The sequence below is a fragment of the Natator depressus genome, chromosome 24 (assembly GCF_965152275.1).
Source record: "Natator depressus isolate rNatDep1 chromosome 24, rNatDep2.hap1, whole genome shotgun sequence".
NCBI lineage: Eukaryota > Metazoa > Chordata > Testudines > Cheloniidae > Natator > Natator depressus.
In genome coordinates this window covers 14,940,155-14,956,697 of record NC_134257.1, presented here as the reverse complement: position 1 = coordinate 14,956,697, position 16,543 = coordinate 14,940,155, and the positions used below count along the sequence as shown (strand labels likewise).

Here is a 16,543-nt window from a genome sequence, read left to right as displayed (position 1 = left end):
CAGGACGACACACACAGAGCAAGCCCCTGGCAATGTGCATGCATGTCCAGCTGCCACATGGGGGGGCAGTTTGGGATCCACCAGTCACCATGAATCACCTCCAGTCTCCAGCACAGGCCTGAGTCCCCTGCCCCACAGTGTGGACCCCAGCCACCAGCAAGACACTGTGCCCCACAAGGGACAAGACTCCCCTTGGGGCAAAATAGATCCTCCCTGAGAACAGGCTCCAAGCTCCAGGGCTTCCCCAGCTCATTGGCAAGCGCAGAAAGTTGGTGCCCTGTCTGACATCAGGGTCGCCAAGCCATCAGCTGCCCACAGTTTGGTGGGGGGTGGGGAGGAACTGCCAAAGGCGCCCCTGGCACAGGGAGACAGTTTTACATTTGGCTTCTACTGTCCCATAGCAATGTCTCCAAACTACCCCACGGTCCTGCCCTTTCTCCTCCCAGACTCGTTAGCATTAGGGATTGTTACAGGGGGACAAAAGGCACCAACTTCAGGGCCCTGTCGTGCCAGGCGCTGCCCAGACAAACAGCGAGAGACAGTCCATGCCTCAGCTAAGACTGGGGCCCCATTGTGCTGGGCGCTGCCCAGATACAGAGAGAGACAGGCCCTGCCCCAGCTGAGATCAGGGCCCCACTGGGCCAGTCCCTGCCCCAAGGAGCTCACAGTCTAACCAGCCCAGGCAGATAAATGGAGGTCACCCTCTCCCCTTTCCACTGCTCCCACCCCCACCCCATCCCCGGTCTAGCAATCCCACGGTTCCCCCCCAGAGCCAGCAGCTGTGTCGGCAGCAGCAGGCAGGTCTCCAGGCTGCCCGCGGGCGGAGGACGCCAGCAGAGGGACCGGGAGCCGGCGGAGCTGCTGTCACTATTTTATTCACCACCCCCTCCAAAGCAGAGGCCCCGGGTCCAGCGGCGAGCGCAGGGGCCGTGCCGGGAGGGCACGACGGGGCAGCCCCTCCGGCCTCTCCAGGGGAAGCCGCGCACCGTCTTTGGTACAATAAATTAAAGACAAACAGTACAGCACGAGCCACGGAGAGGGGGCAGCCGGCAGACACGGCGCCACCACGGCCACGCTGGGGCCAAACGGCCAGCCCAGCTCACTGCCACGCCAGTGCCAGGTTGTCAGACCACGGGGCTCATCCCCAGGGGTGTTCCCACACACGCGGGGGGTGGGGAGGGGCGGGCAGGGCAGGGCAAGAAGAGGAGGAGGCTCACACCATCCTGGAGGGGGAGGAGGGTGGGGCAGGGCAAGAGGGCCACGGGGCTCTCCCAGGACATGGGGGGAAGGGGGATCAGGGCGCTCCTTCTCCACAGTGGGAGGGGCCGGTGTCTATAAATATTGGCTAGGGCCCTGCTGCCCGGGGCAGGGGGCAGTTTTAGCAGCAATTCCAGTTGGACAGTGGGGCGGGCAGCCCGGCCATCAGTCCGTGAAGTGCAGAGGGTCCCTCTGTCCAGCCGGCGGCCCCCCCCGGCGCCCACCCGGCCCAGGGAGCCAGTGTTAACGAGGAACCATTTACAGTAGGAACCACACGGACACAGGGTAGGGGCAGTGCCAGCTCCGGACCGTGAGGAGTCTGGGGGGGCAAGGGCAGTGCCAGCTCCAGGCAACCACAGGGGGCGCTGGCTCTGCTGGCTAAGCAGTGGGGCAGCGGGGGGGGCACTGGCATGGGGGGTGTAGTAGGCGTGGGGCTAGCTCTATGGGAGAGCAAAGGCCGCAGTGGCTCGGAGGTGGGCGGGGCGAGGAACGTGGGCAGTGCTGGCTCCGGGGCAGGACAGGGTGCCATGAGTGTTGCCACCCCCTGGGGGTTGTGGTGGGCAGAGCCAGCTCCCAGAGGAGGCGCGGCACTGGCTCCGAGGCAGGGGGGCCGCGGGCAGCACCGGCTCCCGGGATGGAGGGGGGGTTGGCGGGCAGCGCCAGCTTTCGGGGCTGTAAAGATCCGTGGGCACTGTGCCCGCCCCCCGCCGGGCGGCGCATCCTAAGAGCGTTATGGCTTGAGGAGTCATCAAGAGCTGGCTGCCGTGCTCTGCGGGACGCACACGCCCAGCATGGGCGCCGAGTCCTCGGGCTCCGCCCGGCTGCGCAGGTGGGGGGGGTAGGCCAGCGGCAGCCCCCCCTCGCCCGCCCGCCCCCCCACCGCCGCTCTAGTCCGGAACGCTGACGAGCCAAAAGGGGCGCAGTCCAGGTGCCGGGGGCCCGGGCCCAGCTCCATGCACTCGGGGCCGTGGGGCGAGACGGGCGGGCGGTGGTAGTGGGTGCGCCCGGCCGGCTGGAAGAGCGGGTGCGGGCCCGCCCCATGGAAGTGCGGTGCCGCCGGCTGGCTGGGCGTGGGCTTGTGAGGTAAGATCGGCGGGTAGCCATCGCTGGGCGGCGCCGGGACATCCCCTCCAGCCCAGAGGCGCGGCTGCTGCTGCTGGGGAGGAGCCTGTGGAAAGAGAGACAGATGCTAGCGGTGAGGGGAGCAGGGCTGGGGACGGGCTAAAGGGGTTGGGAGGGGAAAAGCAGGGGGTGTCGGGGGGGGGAGAGATACCTGGGGGCTCTGCATCTTACAGTCAGTGTGGGCGGCGGGGGGGCGTACCTGGGAGCTCTGCATCTCGCAGTCGGTGTGGGCGGCGGGGGGGCGTACCTGGGGGCTCTGCATCTCGCAGTAGGTGTGGGCGGCGGGGGGGGGCGGGCGTACCTCTGCATCTCACAGTCGGTGTGGGCGGGGGGGGGGGCGGGCGTACCTGGGGGCTCTGCAGCTCGCAGTCGGTGTGGGCGACGGGGGGGGGGCGGACGAACCTGGGGGCTCTGCAGCTCGCAGTCGGTGTGGGCGGCGGGGGTGGCCGGGCGTACCTGGGGGCTCTGCAGCTCGCAGTCGGTGTGGGCGGCGGGGGGGGGCGGGCGTACCTCTGCATCTCGCAGTCGGTATGGGGGGGGGGGGGCGGGCGTACCTGGGGGCTCTGCAGCTCGCAGTCGGTGTGGGCGACGGGGGGGGGGGCGGACGTACCTGGGGGCTCTGCATCTTGCAGTCGGTGTGGGCGGCGGGGGGGGCGTACCTGTGGGCTCTGCCTCTCGCAGTCGGTGTGGGCGGCGGGGGGGGGGTGGCGGGGGGCGTACCTGGGGGCTCTGCGTCTCGCAGTCGGTGTGGGCGGCGGGGGGAGCGGGGGGGCGTACCTGGGGGCTCTGCGTCTCGCAGTCGGTGTGGGCGGTGGGGGGGGGGCGGGCGTACCTGGGGGCTCTGCGTCTCGCAGTCGGTGTGGGGGCGTACCTGGGGGCTCTGTGTCTCGCAGTCGGTGTGGGCAGCGGGGAGGGGGGGCGGGCGTACGTACCTGGGGGCTCTGCATCTCACAGTCGGTGTGGGCGGCGGGGAGGGGCGGGGCGGGCGTACCTGGGGGCTCTGCATCTCGCAGTCGGTGTGGGTGGCGGGGGGGGGCGGGCGTACCTGGGGGCTCTGCATCTCGCAGTCGGTGTGGGCGGTGGGGGGGGGCGGGCGTACCTGGGGGCTCTGCGTCTCGCAGTCGGTGTGGGCGGTGGGGGGGCGTACCTGGGGGCTCTGCGTCTCGCAGTCGGTGTGGGCGGCGGGGGGAGCGGGGGGGGCGTACCTGGGGGCTCTGCGTCTCGCAGTCGGTGTGGGCGGTGGGGGGGGGGCGGGCGTACCTGGGGGCTCTGCGTCTCGCAGTCGGTGTGGGCGGTGGGGGGGCGTACCTGGGGGCTCTGTGTCTCGCAGTCGGTGTGGGCGGCGGGGAGGGGGGGCGGGCGTACGTACCTGGGGGCTCTGCATCTCACAGTCGGTGTGGGCGGCGGGGAGGGGCGGGCGTACCTGGGGGCTCTGCATCTCACAGTCGGTGTGGGCGGCGGGGAGGGGCGGGGCGGGCGTACCTGGGGGCTCTGCATCTCGCAGTCGGTGTGGGCGGCGGGGGGGGGGGCGGGCGTACCTGGGGGCTCTGCGTCTCGCAGTCGGTGTGGGCGGCGGGGGGGGGCGGGGGGGCGTACCTGGGGGCTCTGCGTCTCGCAGTCGGTGTGAGCGGCGGGGGGGGGCGGGGGGGCGTACCTGGGGGCTCTGCGTCTCGCAGTCGGTGTGGGCGGCGGGGGGGGGGGCGGGCGTACCTGGGGGCTCTGCGTCTCGCAGTCGGTGTGGGCGGCGGGGGCGTACCTGGGGGCTCTGCATCTCGCAGTCGGTGTGGGCGGCGGGGGGGGGCGGGGGGGCGTACCTGGGGGCTCTGCGTCTCGCAGTCGGTGTGGGCGGCGGGGGGGGGCGGGGGGGCGTACCTGGGGGCTCTGCATCTCGCAGTCGGTGTGGGCGGCGGGGGGGGGCGGGGGGGCGTACCTGGGGGCTCTGCATCTCGCAGTCGGTGTGGGCGGCGGGGGGGGGCGGGCGTACCTGGGGGCTCTGCGTCTCGCAGTCGGTGTGGGCGGCGGGGGGGGGCGGGGGGGCGTACCTGGGGGCTCTGCATCTCGCAGTCGGTGTGAGCGGCGGGGGGGGGCGGGCGTACCTGGGGGCTCTGCGTCTCGCAGTCGGTGTGGGCGGCGGGGGGGGGCGGGGGGGCGTACCTGGGGGCTCTGCATCTCGCAGTCGGTGTGGGCGGCGACCGTGCTGGCGTAGTAGCGGTTGCTGTAGCGGTAGCTGCGGTTGTCATTGGAAGAGCCGCTGGAGCCGCCTGTGGGGGAAGAACGAGGCAGTCAGGATGGGGCGGGGCTGGTGCCAGGGCTCAGCCCCACGGTGGGGCTGGAGGATGTGGAGGCCGTACCGGAGCACGAGATGAAGCTGGCAGTGTTGGTGGGTCAGGAGCCCTACCAGGGCTGGGGCAGGGAGTTGGGGCCATACCCACGCTGGAGACGGAGCTGATGGTTCTGGCTGTGACGCTCTGCACCCTGGGGTGCGCCCTGCAGCCCCCACATTCAACATTTGTATACAATCGTGATATTGCATATAACGCATGCTTTGTAAGGCACCATGGGACAGGTTCTGATTTGCTGAAACCCCACTCTTCTATCATTAATGCGTATGAAGTTCTGCGAATTGTGTTGTAGGATTCTCACTCAAATATGCTGTGGGTTTGGGAAGCGCCCAAGCTCCCCTGAGACAACACCTGGGGGATAACCAACACACAGGCAGGTGTCACACCACCATTAACAGCCACTGTCCAGCAAGGGAGCTAGGATGCAATGACTCATCTGCATGAGGCCACAGCGGGGGAATTGCTCAGCCTTGCCTGGGGACTCAGCAATGCCCCCCAGACATGCCTGGACTTGTGTGCTCCAAGCACATGGGACTGAGGGTATAAAACAGAACCCAGGGGCCCCCGCGCTGGGCCTTTCTCCTGACCCCCCTACACTGCAAGCAACAAGGATGCTCAGAAGAATGAAGACTCCAGCAGAGGAGACTGGCCCAGGTTTCAAGGGTGAAACCTGTGTATTATGAACTAACATCCAGTGGGTTGAGAAAACTGCTTGATCTAAATACTGCCTAGTGTCTTATGGGTTTCAGATCAGATTGTGTGCTTATTTTGTTCTCTTTGGTAACTAACTCTGACTTTTTGCCTCTCACTTATCACTTAAAATCTCTCTTCTGTAGTCAATAAACTTGTTTTACTGTTTATCTTTACCACTGAGTTTGCCTGAAGTGTTTGGTGAATCTGCTCAGATGTGCAAAGGCTGGTGTATAGCCACTTTCCCCGATGAAGTGGTGAACCAATTAATAAAATTGCACTGCTCGTCTTGAGCAGTGCAGGACGGTATATTCCTGAGGTACAAGACTGGGAGCTGGGGGGATTTGGCGGGTGCCTTTCTCTGTGTGATTCATGAGTGGCTCTGGGAGCATTCAGGCAAGCTGGGTGTGGGGCTCCACATGCTGTTGTACTGAGTGATCACAGCGCCTGGAGGGATTTGCTGCTTGTCACTAGCAAAGCATTGTGAGAGACAGCCCAGGCTGGAGAGAGTTAAGGGGGCACAGCAGTCCCACAGGCCAGTCTGCACCCCGGGAATCCTGTCACACTGGTGCTGGGGGAACACAGGACAGACGTAGGGGCCGTACCCGAGCCGGAGACGGAGCTGGTGGTACCGGTGCTGGGGACTCGGGGGCCGGGACAGGGGATCGGGGCCGTACCCGAGCCGGAGACGGAGCTGGTGGTACCGGTGCTGGGGACTCGGGGGCCGGGACAGGGGATCAGGGCCGTACCCGAGCCGGAGACGGAGCTGGTGGTACCGGTGCTGGGGACTCGGGGGCCGGGACAGGGGATCGGGGCCGTACCCGAGCTGGAGACGGAGCTGGTGGTACTGGTGCTGTGGCTGTGCTCCATGGCCGGGCTGGTGGAGTTGCTGTTGCTGGTGTTGGTGCCCTCATCGCTGGTCTTCTTGAAGAAGTTGTGCTGCAGGGCGTAGAAGGGCGTGATGCGGCTGCGCGGCTCGTAGTCCAGCATGCGCAGCACCAGGTCCTTGAACTTCAGGTAGTCCGAGGGCGAGTGGCCTTGCTCGCCCGCCCGGCGCCCCCCGGGTCCCCCGCTCTCCACCCCCAGCACCTCGTGCAGCCGCCGTGTGCCCGGCACCTTGTATTCCTGCAAGGGAAACATGTTCAGCAGGGCGGCCTGGCAGGGATCATGGTGGGGGAAGAGAGGCAGGGGTCCTGCAAGGCAGCGGGAGAGGAGAGACGCAGGGATCCAGCCAGGGTGGAGATGTAGGTATCCAGGCAGGTGGCGGGAGGCACCGGGATCCCAGCAGGGTGGGGAGGACTACAGGAGATACAGTGTGGGGGTGGCGGGGGGGGGGGGGACAGACAGCGGGGTAGGGCAGGGATCAGAGGGGCATGCAGAAGATGTGGGGATCCCAGCAGGGCAGTGGGGAGCACAGAAGACACAAGTGGGGTGGGGGGGTGGGGAATGACATGGGGATCCTGGCAGGGCAGGGAGGGGTCGAGGGGATCCCAGCAGACCAGGGGGCATAGCATGCAGGAGACGCAGGGATCCCGGCAGGGCGGGGATAGGGTGGGGAGTGGGACAGGCAGTGAGGGACAGCAGTGGGGACATGGGAATCTCAGCAATCGGGGGGCAACGTCGTGGCCCCGTCAGCGCAGGGAAAGTGGGGGAAATGCAGATGGAGGGCAATGCACAGGTAGCTGGTGCCACGGGGGAGCGGGGTTCCTGGCAGCAGGTGCTAGGGAGCAGTGCAGGATATAGGGTGGCTCCAAGGGGTGGTGGCAGCATGGGAGACACAGGGATCCCAGCAGCATGGGGGAGGGCTTGGCATCAGGGCCAGCATGGCGGGAAGAGGTGCATGGGGAGAACAGGGATCCTGTGGGGGAAACCGGGGGCGGGGAATCAGAAGCATGGGATGAGGACCCCAAGGGCCCCCATTACCTTTTTGACCTCCTTGTTCTTCTTGAGGGCCCAGCCCCCCTCGGGCAGCTTGTCGAAATATTTCCGGGCCTTCGGCGCCTGCTCCAGCATGTGTGGGGGCGGCAGCCCCAGCACCTCCACAATCCTGTTCATCTGGTCTGCCTGCAGGGAGGAAGGGACGCGTCATGGGGCGCCCTTGCCAGCCTTGCCCCCACCCAGCCCCACTCCCTCCCGTTATTGGGGCAGCCGCGCCCAGCCTCTCACCCCAGAAAGGGGTGACATCCTGATTGCCACCAGTCGGGAATTTTCCACGCAGAGGATTTCTCTGCGGAAACATGGTTCCTTCAAAAACTGAAAATTTCCCCGGGAGCAAAAGTTTACATTTTGCCAGAACGTTTCCCTACTCTGAGCTCCCTGGCTAGACTACATGTCCCATGATGCTCCTCTCTGATGAAGGTTTGAGGAGCATCATTGGAGTCACATTACTGTGGTGCATCCTGGGAGATGTAGTCCAGTCAGGGAGCTTGGCCCAAGGCACCCAAACAAAAGCCCCCATGATGCACCATGGGCCTCCCCTCGCCTCCGATAGGGCCTTTTTCCCCCCTCCCACCCAGAGAAGGGTTGTGGCCCTTGGTCTCTGCCCAAGGGCACAGCCCCAGCGGCAATTCCCCCTCCCATCCCTCACCTCATTGGAGCCGCTGAAGAGAGGCTCCCCCGTGTGCATCTCCACCAGGATGCAGCCCAGAGACCACATGTCGATGGCCAGGTCATAGGGCATGCCCAGCAGCACCTCTGGCGAGCGGTAGAAGCGGCTCTGGATGTACTGGTAGATCTGGGGAGATGAGGGTCAGCGTGATGAGCCCCTGACGGGAGCAGGGAGGAAGCCCACATGGGGGCACAGACTGGCCAGGACCAGAAACACATCCCAGAGCAGGGATAGAACCCAGGAGTCCTGGCTCCCAGCCCCTCTCTGCTCTAACTAAACCCCCCTCCCCTCCCTGAGCTGAGGGAAAACCCACGTCCTGGCTCCCAGCCTCTCCTGCTGTAACCACTAAAGCAGGGCAGCACAGACCTGGCAGTGGGGATGAGGTAGAGGTGGGACAGTCTGTCTCTCAGTCTGTCCCCCCAGAGTGGGGCTAGGGGACGGGTGAGGCAGGGCTAAGCACACTCCCTTGTGAGCAAGTCGACAAACTTGAGGGTGCTGCACTTGCAGGGGACAAGTGCAGGGGTGGGGCCATGGCACAGGGCTATCACATTCACCCACTGGCCCAGCTAGCAGGAGCTACCAAAGTCGACGAACTTGACGGCACTGTGCTTGGGGTTGCAGAGCAGGGAGAGGGGCTACAGGCAAGGCCGTTACATAGGGCGTGGGGCAGAAATGGGGCTCAGGGGTTGAGGCTGCAGCTCAGGGGGTGGGACCCGCGCACTCACCCACTGGCAGGAGTGACTGAAGCCGACGATCTTGGGGCTGCGCTTGGGACTGCAGAGCAGGACATGCGGCGGCGGGGCCGTTGCATAGGGGGCGGGGCTATGGAACAGGGGGGCGGGGCTTGGGGGCGGGGGCAAGGCACTCACCCGCTGGCCCAGCTGGCAGGAGCTGCCGAAGTCGACGATCTTGATGGCGCTGCGCTTGGGGTTGCAGAGTAGGATGTTCTCGGGCTTGAGGTCGCAGTGGATGATGCTGAGCTCGGGGGTGGCCAGGAAGAGCAGCGCCGTGCACAGCTGCTGGGCGAACTTGCGGGTGAGGTTGAGCGAGACGCCGCGGAAGTTGGTGTTACGCAGAAGGTCGTACAGGTTGTAGGAGAGCAGCTCAAACACCAGGCACAGGTGGCTCCGGAACATGAAATGGCGCTTCAGGTGCACTGGGTGGGCAAGGGAGTGTGAAGGACAGCCGGGGGGGGGGAGTGCTTCCCCTCCACCGCAACCCCCTGACCCCACACTGAGCTCCCCCTGCACGGCACGGCGAGAAGAGGAGCAGTCCTCAGTATAACCTCCCCAGCCCCCCCCAACATTTACCCCGGCCCTGCAACATCCCCCCACTCCTCAATATACATCCCAGCCCCCCCGATACTGGACCTCCCCCCCAACTCCTCAACGTACAACCCGGCCCCCACAACGTCCCCGCCCTCCCCATTGTTCCCCCAGCCCCCCAACTCCCTCCCCACTCACCAATGTAGTACTTCATCTCGGTGTCATGCTGGTTCATGAGCTCCAGCAGCCGCAGCTCGATCTGGGCCTGGTTCAGAAACGCCTTCTTGTTCTTGATGATCTTAATGGCCACCCACTCCTGGTCGTGGTGGTCGTACGCCTTCACCACCTGGGGGGGACAGAGCGCTGTCGGGGGCACGGCCTGACTCAGGGTGGGGGAGGGGGAGGGGCCATACCAAGGCTCGTGGTGGATGTGACAGGTGCAAGTAGCTCTCAGCTGTGTGAAGGAGGCCTTGATGAGCAATGAGTTTATTTCATATCAGGGAATTAGGAAGGGGGAGAAGAGGGTATGGCGGGGACTGGGGGTTTAGGGGTACAGTGGAGATTCAGGGGGGGCCAAGGGCTAAGCTGGCCGAAAGAGCCCTTGCCAATGAGTGAGTCGATCTTGTAGTGGGGGGCTAGGGATGTGGGGGTAGTCTGAGGGTCTGGCGGGGTTTTGGGGGTACGGCAGGGTTTGGGAGCTTAGCGGGTCGAAGGAGCCCTTGCTGATAAGCGAGTTGATCTTGTAGCGGGGGGTTAGGGACATGGGGGCAGTGTGGGGCTACGGCGGGGCTTGGGGGGCTGACCTGGCCGAAGGAGCCCTTGCCGATGAGTGAGTCGATCTCGTAGCGGGGGGTTAGGGACGTGGGGGCAGTGTGGGGGTACGGCGGGGTTTTGGGGGTACGGCGGGTTTGGGGGGCTGACCTGGCCGAAGGAGCCCTTGCCGATGAGTGAGTCGATCTCATAGCGGGGGGTTAGGGACATGGGGGCAGTGTGGGGGTACGGCAGGGTTTTGGGGGTACGGCGGGGTTTGGGGGGCTGACCTGGCCGAAGGAGCCCTTGCCGATGAGTGAGTCGATCTCGTAGCGGGGGGTTAGGGACGTGGGGGCAGTGTGGGGGTACGGCGGGGTTTTGGGGGTACGGCGGGGTTTTGGGGGGCTGACCTGGCCGAAGGAGCCCTTGCCGATGAGTGAGTCGATCTCGTAGCGGGGGGTTAGGGACGTGGGGGCAGTGTGGGGGTACGGCGGGGTTTTGGGGGTACGGCGGGTTTGGGGGGCTGACCTGGCCGAAGGAGCCCTTGCCGATGAGTGAGTCGATCTCATAGCGGGGGGTTAGGGACATGGGGGCAGTGTGGGGGTACGGCAGGGTTTTGGGGGTACGGCGGGGTTTGGGGGGCTGACCTGGCCGAAGGAGCCCTTGCCGATGAGTGAGTCGATCTCGTAGCAGGGGGTTAGGGACGTGGGGGCAGTGTGGGGGTACGGCGGGGTTTTGGGGGTACGGCGGGGTTTTGGGGGGCTGACCTGGCCGAAGGAGCCCTTGCCGATGAGTGAGTCGATCTCGTAGCGGGGGGTTAGGGACGTGGGGGCAGTGTGGGGGTACGGCGGGGTTTTGGGGGTACGGCGGGTTTGGGGGGCTGACCTGGCCGAAGGAGCCCTTGCCGATGAGTGAGTCGATCTCATAGCGGGGGGTTAGGGACATGGGGGCAGTGTGGGGGTACGGCAGGGTTTTGGGGGTACGGCGGGGTTTGGGGGGCTGACCTGGCCGAAGGAGCCCTTGCCGATGAGTGAGTCGATCTCGTAGCGGGGGGTTAGGGACGTGGGGGCAGTGTGGGGGTACGGCGGGGTTTTGGGGGTACGGCGGGGTTTTGGGGGGCTGACCTGGCCGAAGGAGCCCTTGCCGATGAGTGAGTCGATCTCGTAGCGGGGGGTTAGGGACGTGGGGGCAGTGTGGGGGTACGGCGGGGTTTTGGGGGTACGGCGGGTTTGGGGGGCTGACCTGGCCGAAGGAGCCCTTGCCGATGAGTGAGTCGATCTCGTAGCGGGGGGTTAGGGACGTGGGGGCAGTGTGGGGGTACGGCGGGGTTTTGGGGGGCTGACCTGGCCGAAGGAGCCCTTGCCGATGAGTGAGTCGATCTCGTAGCGGGGGGTTAGGGACGTGGGGGCAGTGTGGGGGTACGGCGGGGTTTTGGGGGGCTGACCTGGCCGAAGGAGCCCTTGCCGATGAGTGAGTCGATCTCGTAGCGGGGGGTTAGGAACGTGGGGGCAGTGTGGGGGTACGGCGGGGTTTTGGGGGGCTGACCTGGCCGAAGGAGCCCTTGCCGATGAGTGAGTCGATCTCGTAGCGGGGGGTTAGGGACGTGGGGGCAGTGTGGGGGTACGGCGGGGTTTTGGGGGTACGGCGGGGTTTTGGGGGGCTGACCTGGCCGAAGGAGCCCTTGCCGATGAGTGAGTCGATCTCGTAGCGGGGGGTTAGGGACGTGGGGGCAGTGTGGGGGTACGGCGGGGTTTTGGGGGTACGGCGGGTTTGGGGGGCTGACCTGGCCGAAGGAGCCCTTGCCGATGAGTGAGTCGATCTCGTAGCGGGGGGTTAGGGACATGGGGGCAGTGTGGGGCACGGCAGGGTTTTGGGGGTACGGCGGGGTTTGGGGGGCTGACCTGGCCGAAGGAGCCCTTGCCGATGAGTGAGTCGATCTCGTAGCGGGGGGTTAGGGACGTGGGGGCAGTGTGGGGGTACGGCGGGGTTTTGGGGGTACGGCGGGGTTTTGGGGGGCTGACCTGGCCGAAGGAGCCCTTGCCGATGAGTGAGTCGATCTCGTAGCGGGGGGTTAGGGACGTGGGGGCAGTGTGGGGGTACGGCGGGGTTTTGGGGGTACGGCGGGTTTGGGGGGCTGACCTGGCCGAAGGAGCCCTTGCCGATGAGTGAGTCGATCTCGTAGCGGGGGGTTAGGGACATGGGGGCAGTGTGGGGCACGGCAGGGTTTTGGGGGTACGGCGGGGTTTGGGGGGCTGACCTGGCCGAAGGAGCCCTTGCCGATGAGTGAGTCGATCTCGTAGCGGGGGGTTAGGGACGTGGGGGCAGTGTGGGGGTACGGCGGGGTTTTGGGGGTACGGCGGGGTTTTGGGGGGCTGACCTGGCCGAAGGAGCCCTTGCCGATGAGTGAGTCGATCTCGTAGCGGGGGGTTAGGGACATGGGGGCAGTGTGGGGCACGGCAGGGTTTTGGGGGTACGGCGGGGTTTGGGGGGCTGACCTGGCCGAAGGAGCCCTTGCCGATGAGTGAGTCGATCTCGTAGCGGGGGGTTAGGGACGTGGGGGCAGTGTGGGGGTACGGCGGGGTTTTGGGGGTACGGCGGGTTTGGGGGGCTGACCTGGCCGAAGGAGCCCTTGCCGATGAGTGAGTCGATCTCGTAGCGGGGGGTTAGGGACGTGGGGGCAGTGTGGGGGTACGGCGGGGTTTTGGGGGTACGGCGGGTTTGGGGGGCTGACCTGGCCGAAGGAGCCCTTGCCGATGAGTGAGTCGATCTCGTAGCGGGGGGTTAGGGACGTGGGGGCAGTGTGGGGGTACGGCGGGGTTTTGGGGGTACGGCGGGTTTGGGGGGCTGACCTGGCCGAAGGAGCCCTTGCCGATGAGTGAGTCGATCTCGTAGCGGGGGGTTAGGGACGTGGGGGCAGTGTGGGGCTACGGCGGGGTTTTGGGGGTACGGCGGGTTTGGGGGGCTGACCTGGCCGAAGGAGCCCTTGCCGATGAGTGAGTCGATCTCGTAGCGGGGGGTTAGGGACGTGGGGGCAGTGTGGGGCTACGGCGGGGTTTTGGGGGTACGGCGGGTTTGGGGGGCTGACCTGGCCGAAGGAGCCCTTGCCGATGAGTGAGTCGATCTCGTAGCGGGGGGTTAGGGACGTGGGGGCAGTGTGGGGCTACGGCGGGGTTTTGGGGGTACGGCGGGTTTGGGGGGCTGACCTGGCCGAAGGAGCCCTTGCCGATGAGTGAGTCGATCTCGTAGCGGGGGGTTAGGGACGTGGGGGCAGTGTGGGGGTACGGCGGGGTTTTGGGGGTACGGCGGGTTTGGGGGGCTGACCTGGCCGAAGGAGCCCTTGCCGATGAGTGAGTCGATCTCGTAGCGGGGGGTTAGGGACGTGGGGGCAGTGTGGGGGTACGGCGGGGTTTTGGGGGTACGGCGGGTTTGGGGGGCTGACCTGGCCGAAGGAGCCCTTGCCGATGAGTGAGTCGATCTCGTAGCGGGGGGTTAGGGACGTGGGGGCAGTGTGGGGGTACGGCGGGGTTTGGGGGGCTGACCTGGCCGAAGGAGCCCTTGCCGATGAGTGAGTCGATCTCGTAGCGGGGGGTTAGGGACGTGGGTCAGTGTGGGGGTACGGCGGGGTTTTGGGGGTACGGCGGGTTTGGGGGGCTGACCTGGCCGAAGGAGCCCTTGCCGATGAGTGAGTCGATCTCGTAGCGGGGGGTTAGGGACGTGGGGGCAGTGTGGGGGTACGGCAGGGTTTTGGGGGTACGGCGGGGTTTGGGGGGGCTGACCTGGCCGAAGGAGCCCTTGCCGATGAGTGAGTCGATCTCGTAGCGGGGGGTTAGGGACGTGGGGGCAGTGTGGGGGTACGGCGGGGTTTTGGGGGTACGGCGGGGTTGGGGGGCTGACCTGGCCGAAGGAGCCCTTGCCGATGAGTGAGTCGATCTCGTAGCGGGGGGTTAGGGACGTGGGGGCAGTGTGGGGGTACGGCAGGGTTTTGGGGGTACGGCGGGTTTGGGGGGCTGACCTGGCCGAAGGAGCCCTTGCCGATGAGTGAGTCGATCTCGTAGCGGGGGGTTAGGGACGTGGGGGCAGTGTGGGGGTACGGCAGGGTTTTGGGGGTACGGCGGGTTTGGGGGGCTGACCTGGCCGAAGGAGCCCTTGCCGATGAGTGAGTCGATCTCGTAGCGGGGGGTTAGGGACGTGGGGGCAGTGTGGGGGTACGGCGGGGTTTTGGGGGTACGGCGGGGTTTTGGGGGGCTGACCTGGCCGAAGGAGCCCTTGCCGATGAGTGAGTCGATCTCGTAGCGGGGGGTTAGGGACGTGGGGGCAGTGTGGGGGTACGGCGGGGTTTTGGGGATACGGCGGGTTTGGGGGGCTGACCTGGCCGAAGGAGCCCTTGCCGATGAGTGAGTCGATCTCGTAGCGGGGGGTTAGGGACGTGGGGGCAGTGTGGGGGTACGGCGGGGTTTTGGGGGTACGGCGGGGTTGGGGGGCTGACCTGGCCGAAGGAGCCCTTGCCGATGAGTGAGTCGATCTCGTAGCGGGGGGCTAGGCACATGGGGGCAGTGTGGGGGTACGGCAGGGTTTTGGGGGGCTGACCTGGCCGAAGGAGCCCTTGCCGATGAGTGAGTCGATCTCGTAGCGGGGGGTTAGGGACATGGGGGCAGTGTGGGGGTACGGCAGGGTTTTGGGGGTACGGCGGGTTTGGGGGGCTGACCTGGCCGAAGGAGCCCTTGCCGATGAGTGAGTCGATCTCGTAGCGGGGGGTTAGGGACGTGGGGGCAGTGTGGGGGTACGGCAGGGTTTTGGGGGGCTGACCTGGCCGAAGGAGCCCTTGCCGATGAGTGAGTCGATCTCGTAGCGGGGGGTTAGGGACATGGGGGCAGTGTGGGGGTACGGCACGGTTTTGGGGGTACGGCGGGGTTTTGGGGGGCTGACCTGGCCGAAGGAGCCCTTGCCGATGAGTGAGTCGATCTCGTAGCGGGGGGTTAGGGACATGGGGGCAGTGTGGGGGTACGGCAGGGTTTTGGGGGTACGGCGGGGTTTTGGGGGGCTGACCTGGCCGAAGGAGCCCTTGCCGATGAGTGAGTCGATCTCGTAGCGGGGGGTTAGGGACGTGGGGGCAGTGTGGGGGTACGGTGGGGTTTTGGGGGTACGGCGGGTTTGGGGGGCTGACCTGGCCGAAGGAGCCCTTGCCGATGAGTGAGTCGATCTCGTAGCGGGGGGTTAGGGACGTGGGGGCAGTGTGGGGGTACGGCGGGGTTTTGGGGGTACGGCGGGTTTGGGGGGCTGACCTGGCCGAAGGAGCCCTTGCCGATGAGTGAGTCGATCTCGTAGCGGGGGGTTAGGGACGTGGGGGCAGTGTGGGGGTACGGCGGGGTTTGGGGGGCTGACCTGGCCGAAGGAGCCCTTGCCGATGAGTGAGTCGATCTCGTAGCGGGGGGTTAGGGACGTGGGGGCAGTGTGGGGGTACGGCGGGGTTTTGGGGGTACGGCGGGTTTGGGGGGCTGACCTGGCCGAAGGAGCCCTTGCCGATGAGTGAGTCGATCTCGTAGCGGGGGGTTAGGGATGTGGGGGCAGTGTGGGGGTACGGCAGGGTTTTGGGGGTACGGCGGGGTTTGGGGGGGCTGACCTGGCCGAAGGAGCCCTTGCCGATGAGTGAGTCGATCTCGTAGCGGGGGGTTAGGGACGTGGGGGCAGTGTGGGGCTACGGCGGGGTTTTGGGGATACGGCGGGTTTGGGGGGCTGACCTGGCCGAAGGAGCCCTTGCCGATGAGTGAGTCGATCTCGTAGCGGGGGGTTAGGGACGTGGGGGCAGTGTGGGGGTACGGCAGGGTTTTGGGGGTACGGCGGGTTTGGGGGGCTGACCTGGTCGAAGGAGCCCTTGCCGATGAGTGAGTCGATCTCGTAGCGGGGGGTTAGGGACGTGGGGGCAGTGTGGGGGTACGGCAGGGTTTTGGGGGTACGGCGGGTTTGGGGGGCTGACCTGGCCGAAGGAGCCCTTGCCGATGAGTGAGTCGATCTCGTAGCGGGGGGTTAGGGACGTGGGGGCAGTGTGGGGGTACGGCGGGGTTTTGGGGGTACGGCGGGGTTTTGGGGGGCTGACCTGGCCGAAGGAGCCCTTGCCGATGAGTGAGTCGATCTCGTAGCGGGGGGTTAGGGACGTGGGGGCAGTGTGGGGGTACGGCGGGGTTTTGGGGGTACGGCGGGGTTGGGGGGCTGACCTGGCCGAAGGAGCCCTTGCCGATGAGTGAGTCGATCTCGTAGCGGGGGGTTAGGGACGTGGGGGCAGTGTGGGGGTACGGCAGGGTTTTGGGGGGCTGACCTGGCCGAAGGAGCCCTTGCCGATGAGTGAGTCGATCTCGTAGCGGGGGGTTAGGGACATGGGGGCAGTGTGGGGGTACGGCAGGGTTTTGGGGGTACGGCGGGTTTGGGGGGCTGACCTGGCCGAAGGAGCCCTTGCCGATGAGTGAGTCGATCTCGTAGCGGGGGGTTAGGGACGTGGGGGCAGTGTGGGGGTA

The 16,543-nt window shown here is 66.3% G+C and overlaps 1 protein-coding gene across 1 annotated transcript in view; it reads right to left on the bottom strand.

The window, feature by feature from the left end:
* Positions 1-996: 996 nt before the first annotated feature.
* LOC141977614 (dual specificity tyrosine-phosphorylation-regulated kinase 1B-like) overlaps positions 997-16,543 on the bottom strand; it is a 46,167-nt gene continuing 30,620 nt past the window's right edge. Inside the window, 7 exon segments of the mRNA XM_074939147.1 lie at positions 997-2,425; positions 4,534-4,640; positions 6,233-6,536; positions 7,335-7,475; positions 7,999-8,145; positions 8,889-9,175; positions 9,483-9,630. Of these exon segments, the coding sequence (XP_074795248.1) occupies positions 2,006-2,425; positions 4,534-4,640; positions 6,233-6,536; positions 7,335-7,475; positions 7,999-8,145; positions 8,889-9,175; positions 9,483-9,630 (1,554 nt within the window). The 3' untranslated portion in view covers positions 997-2,005.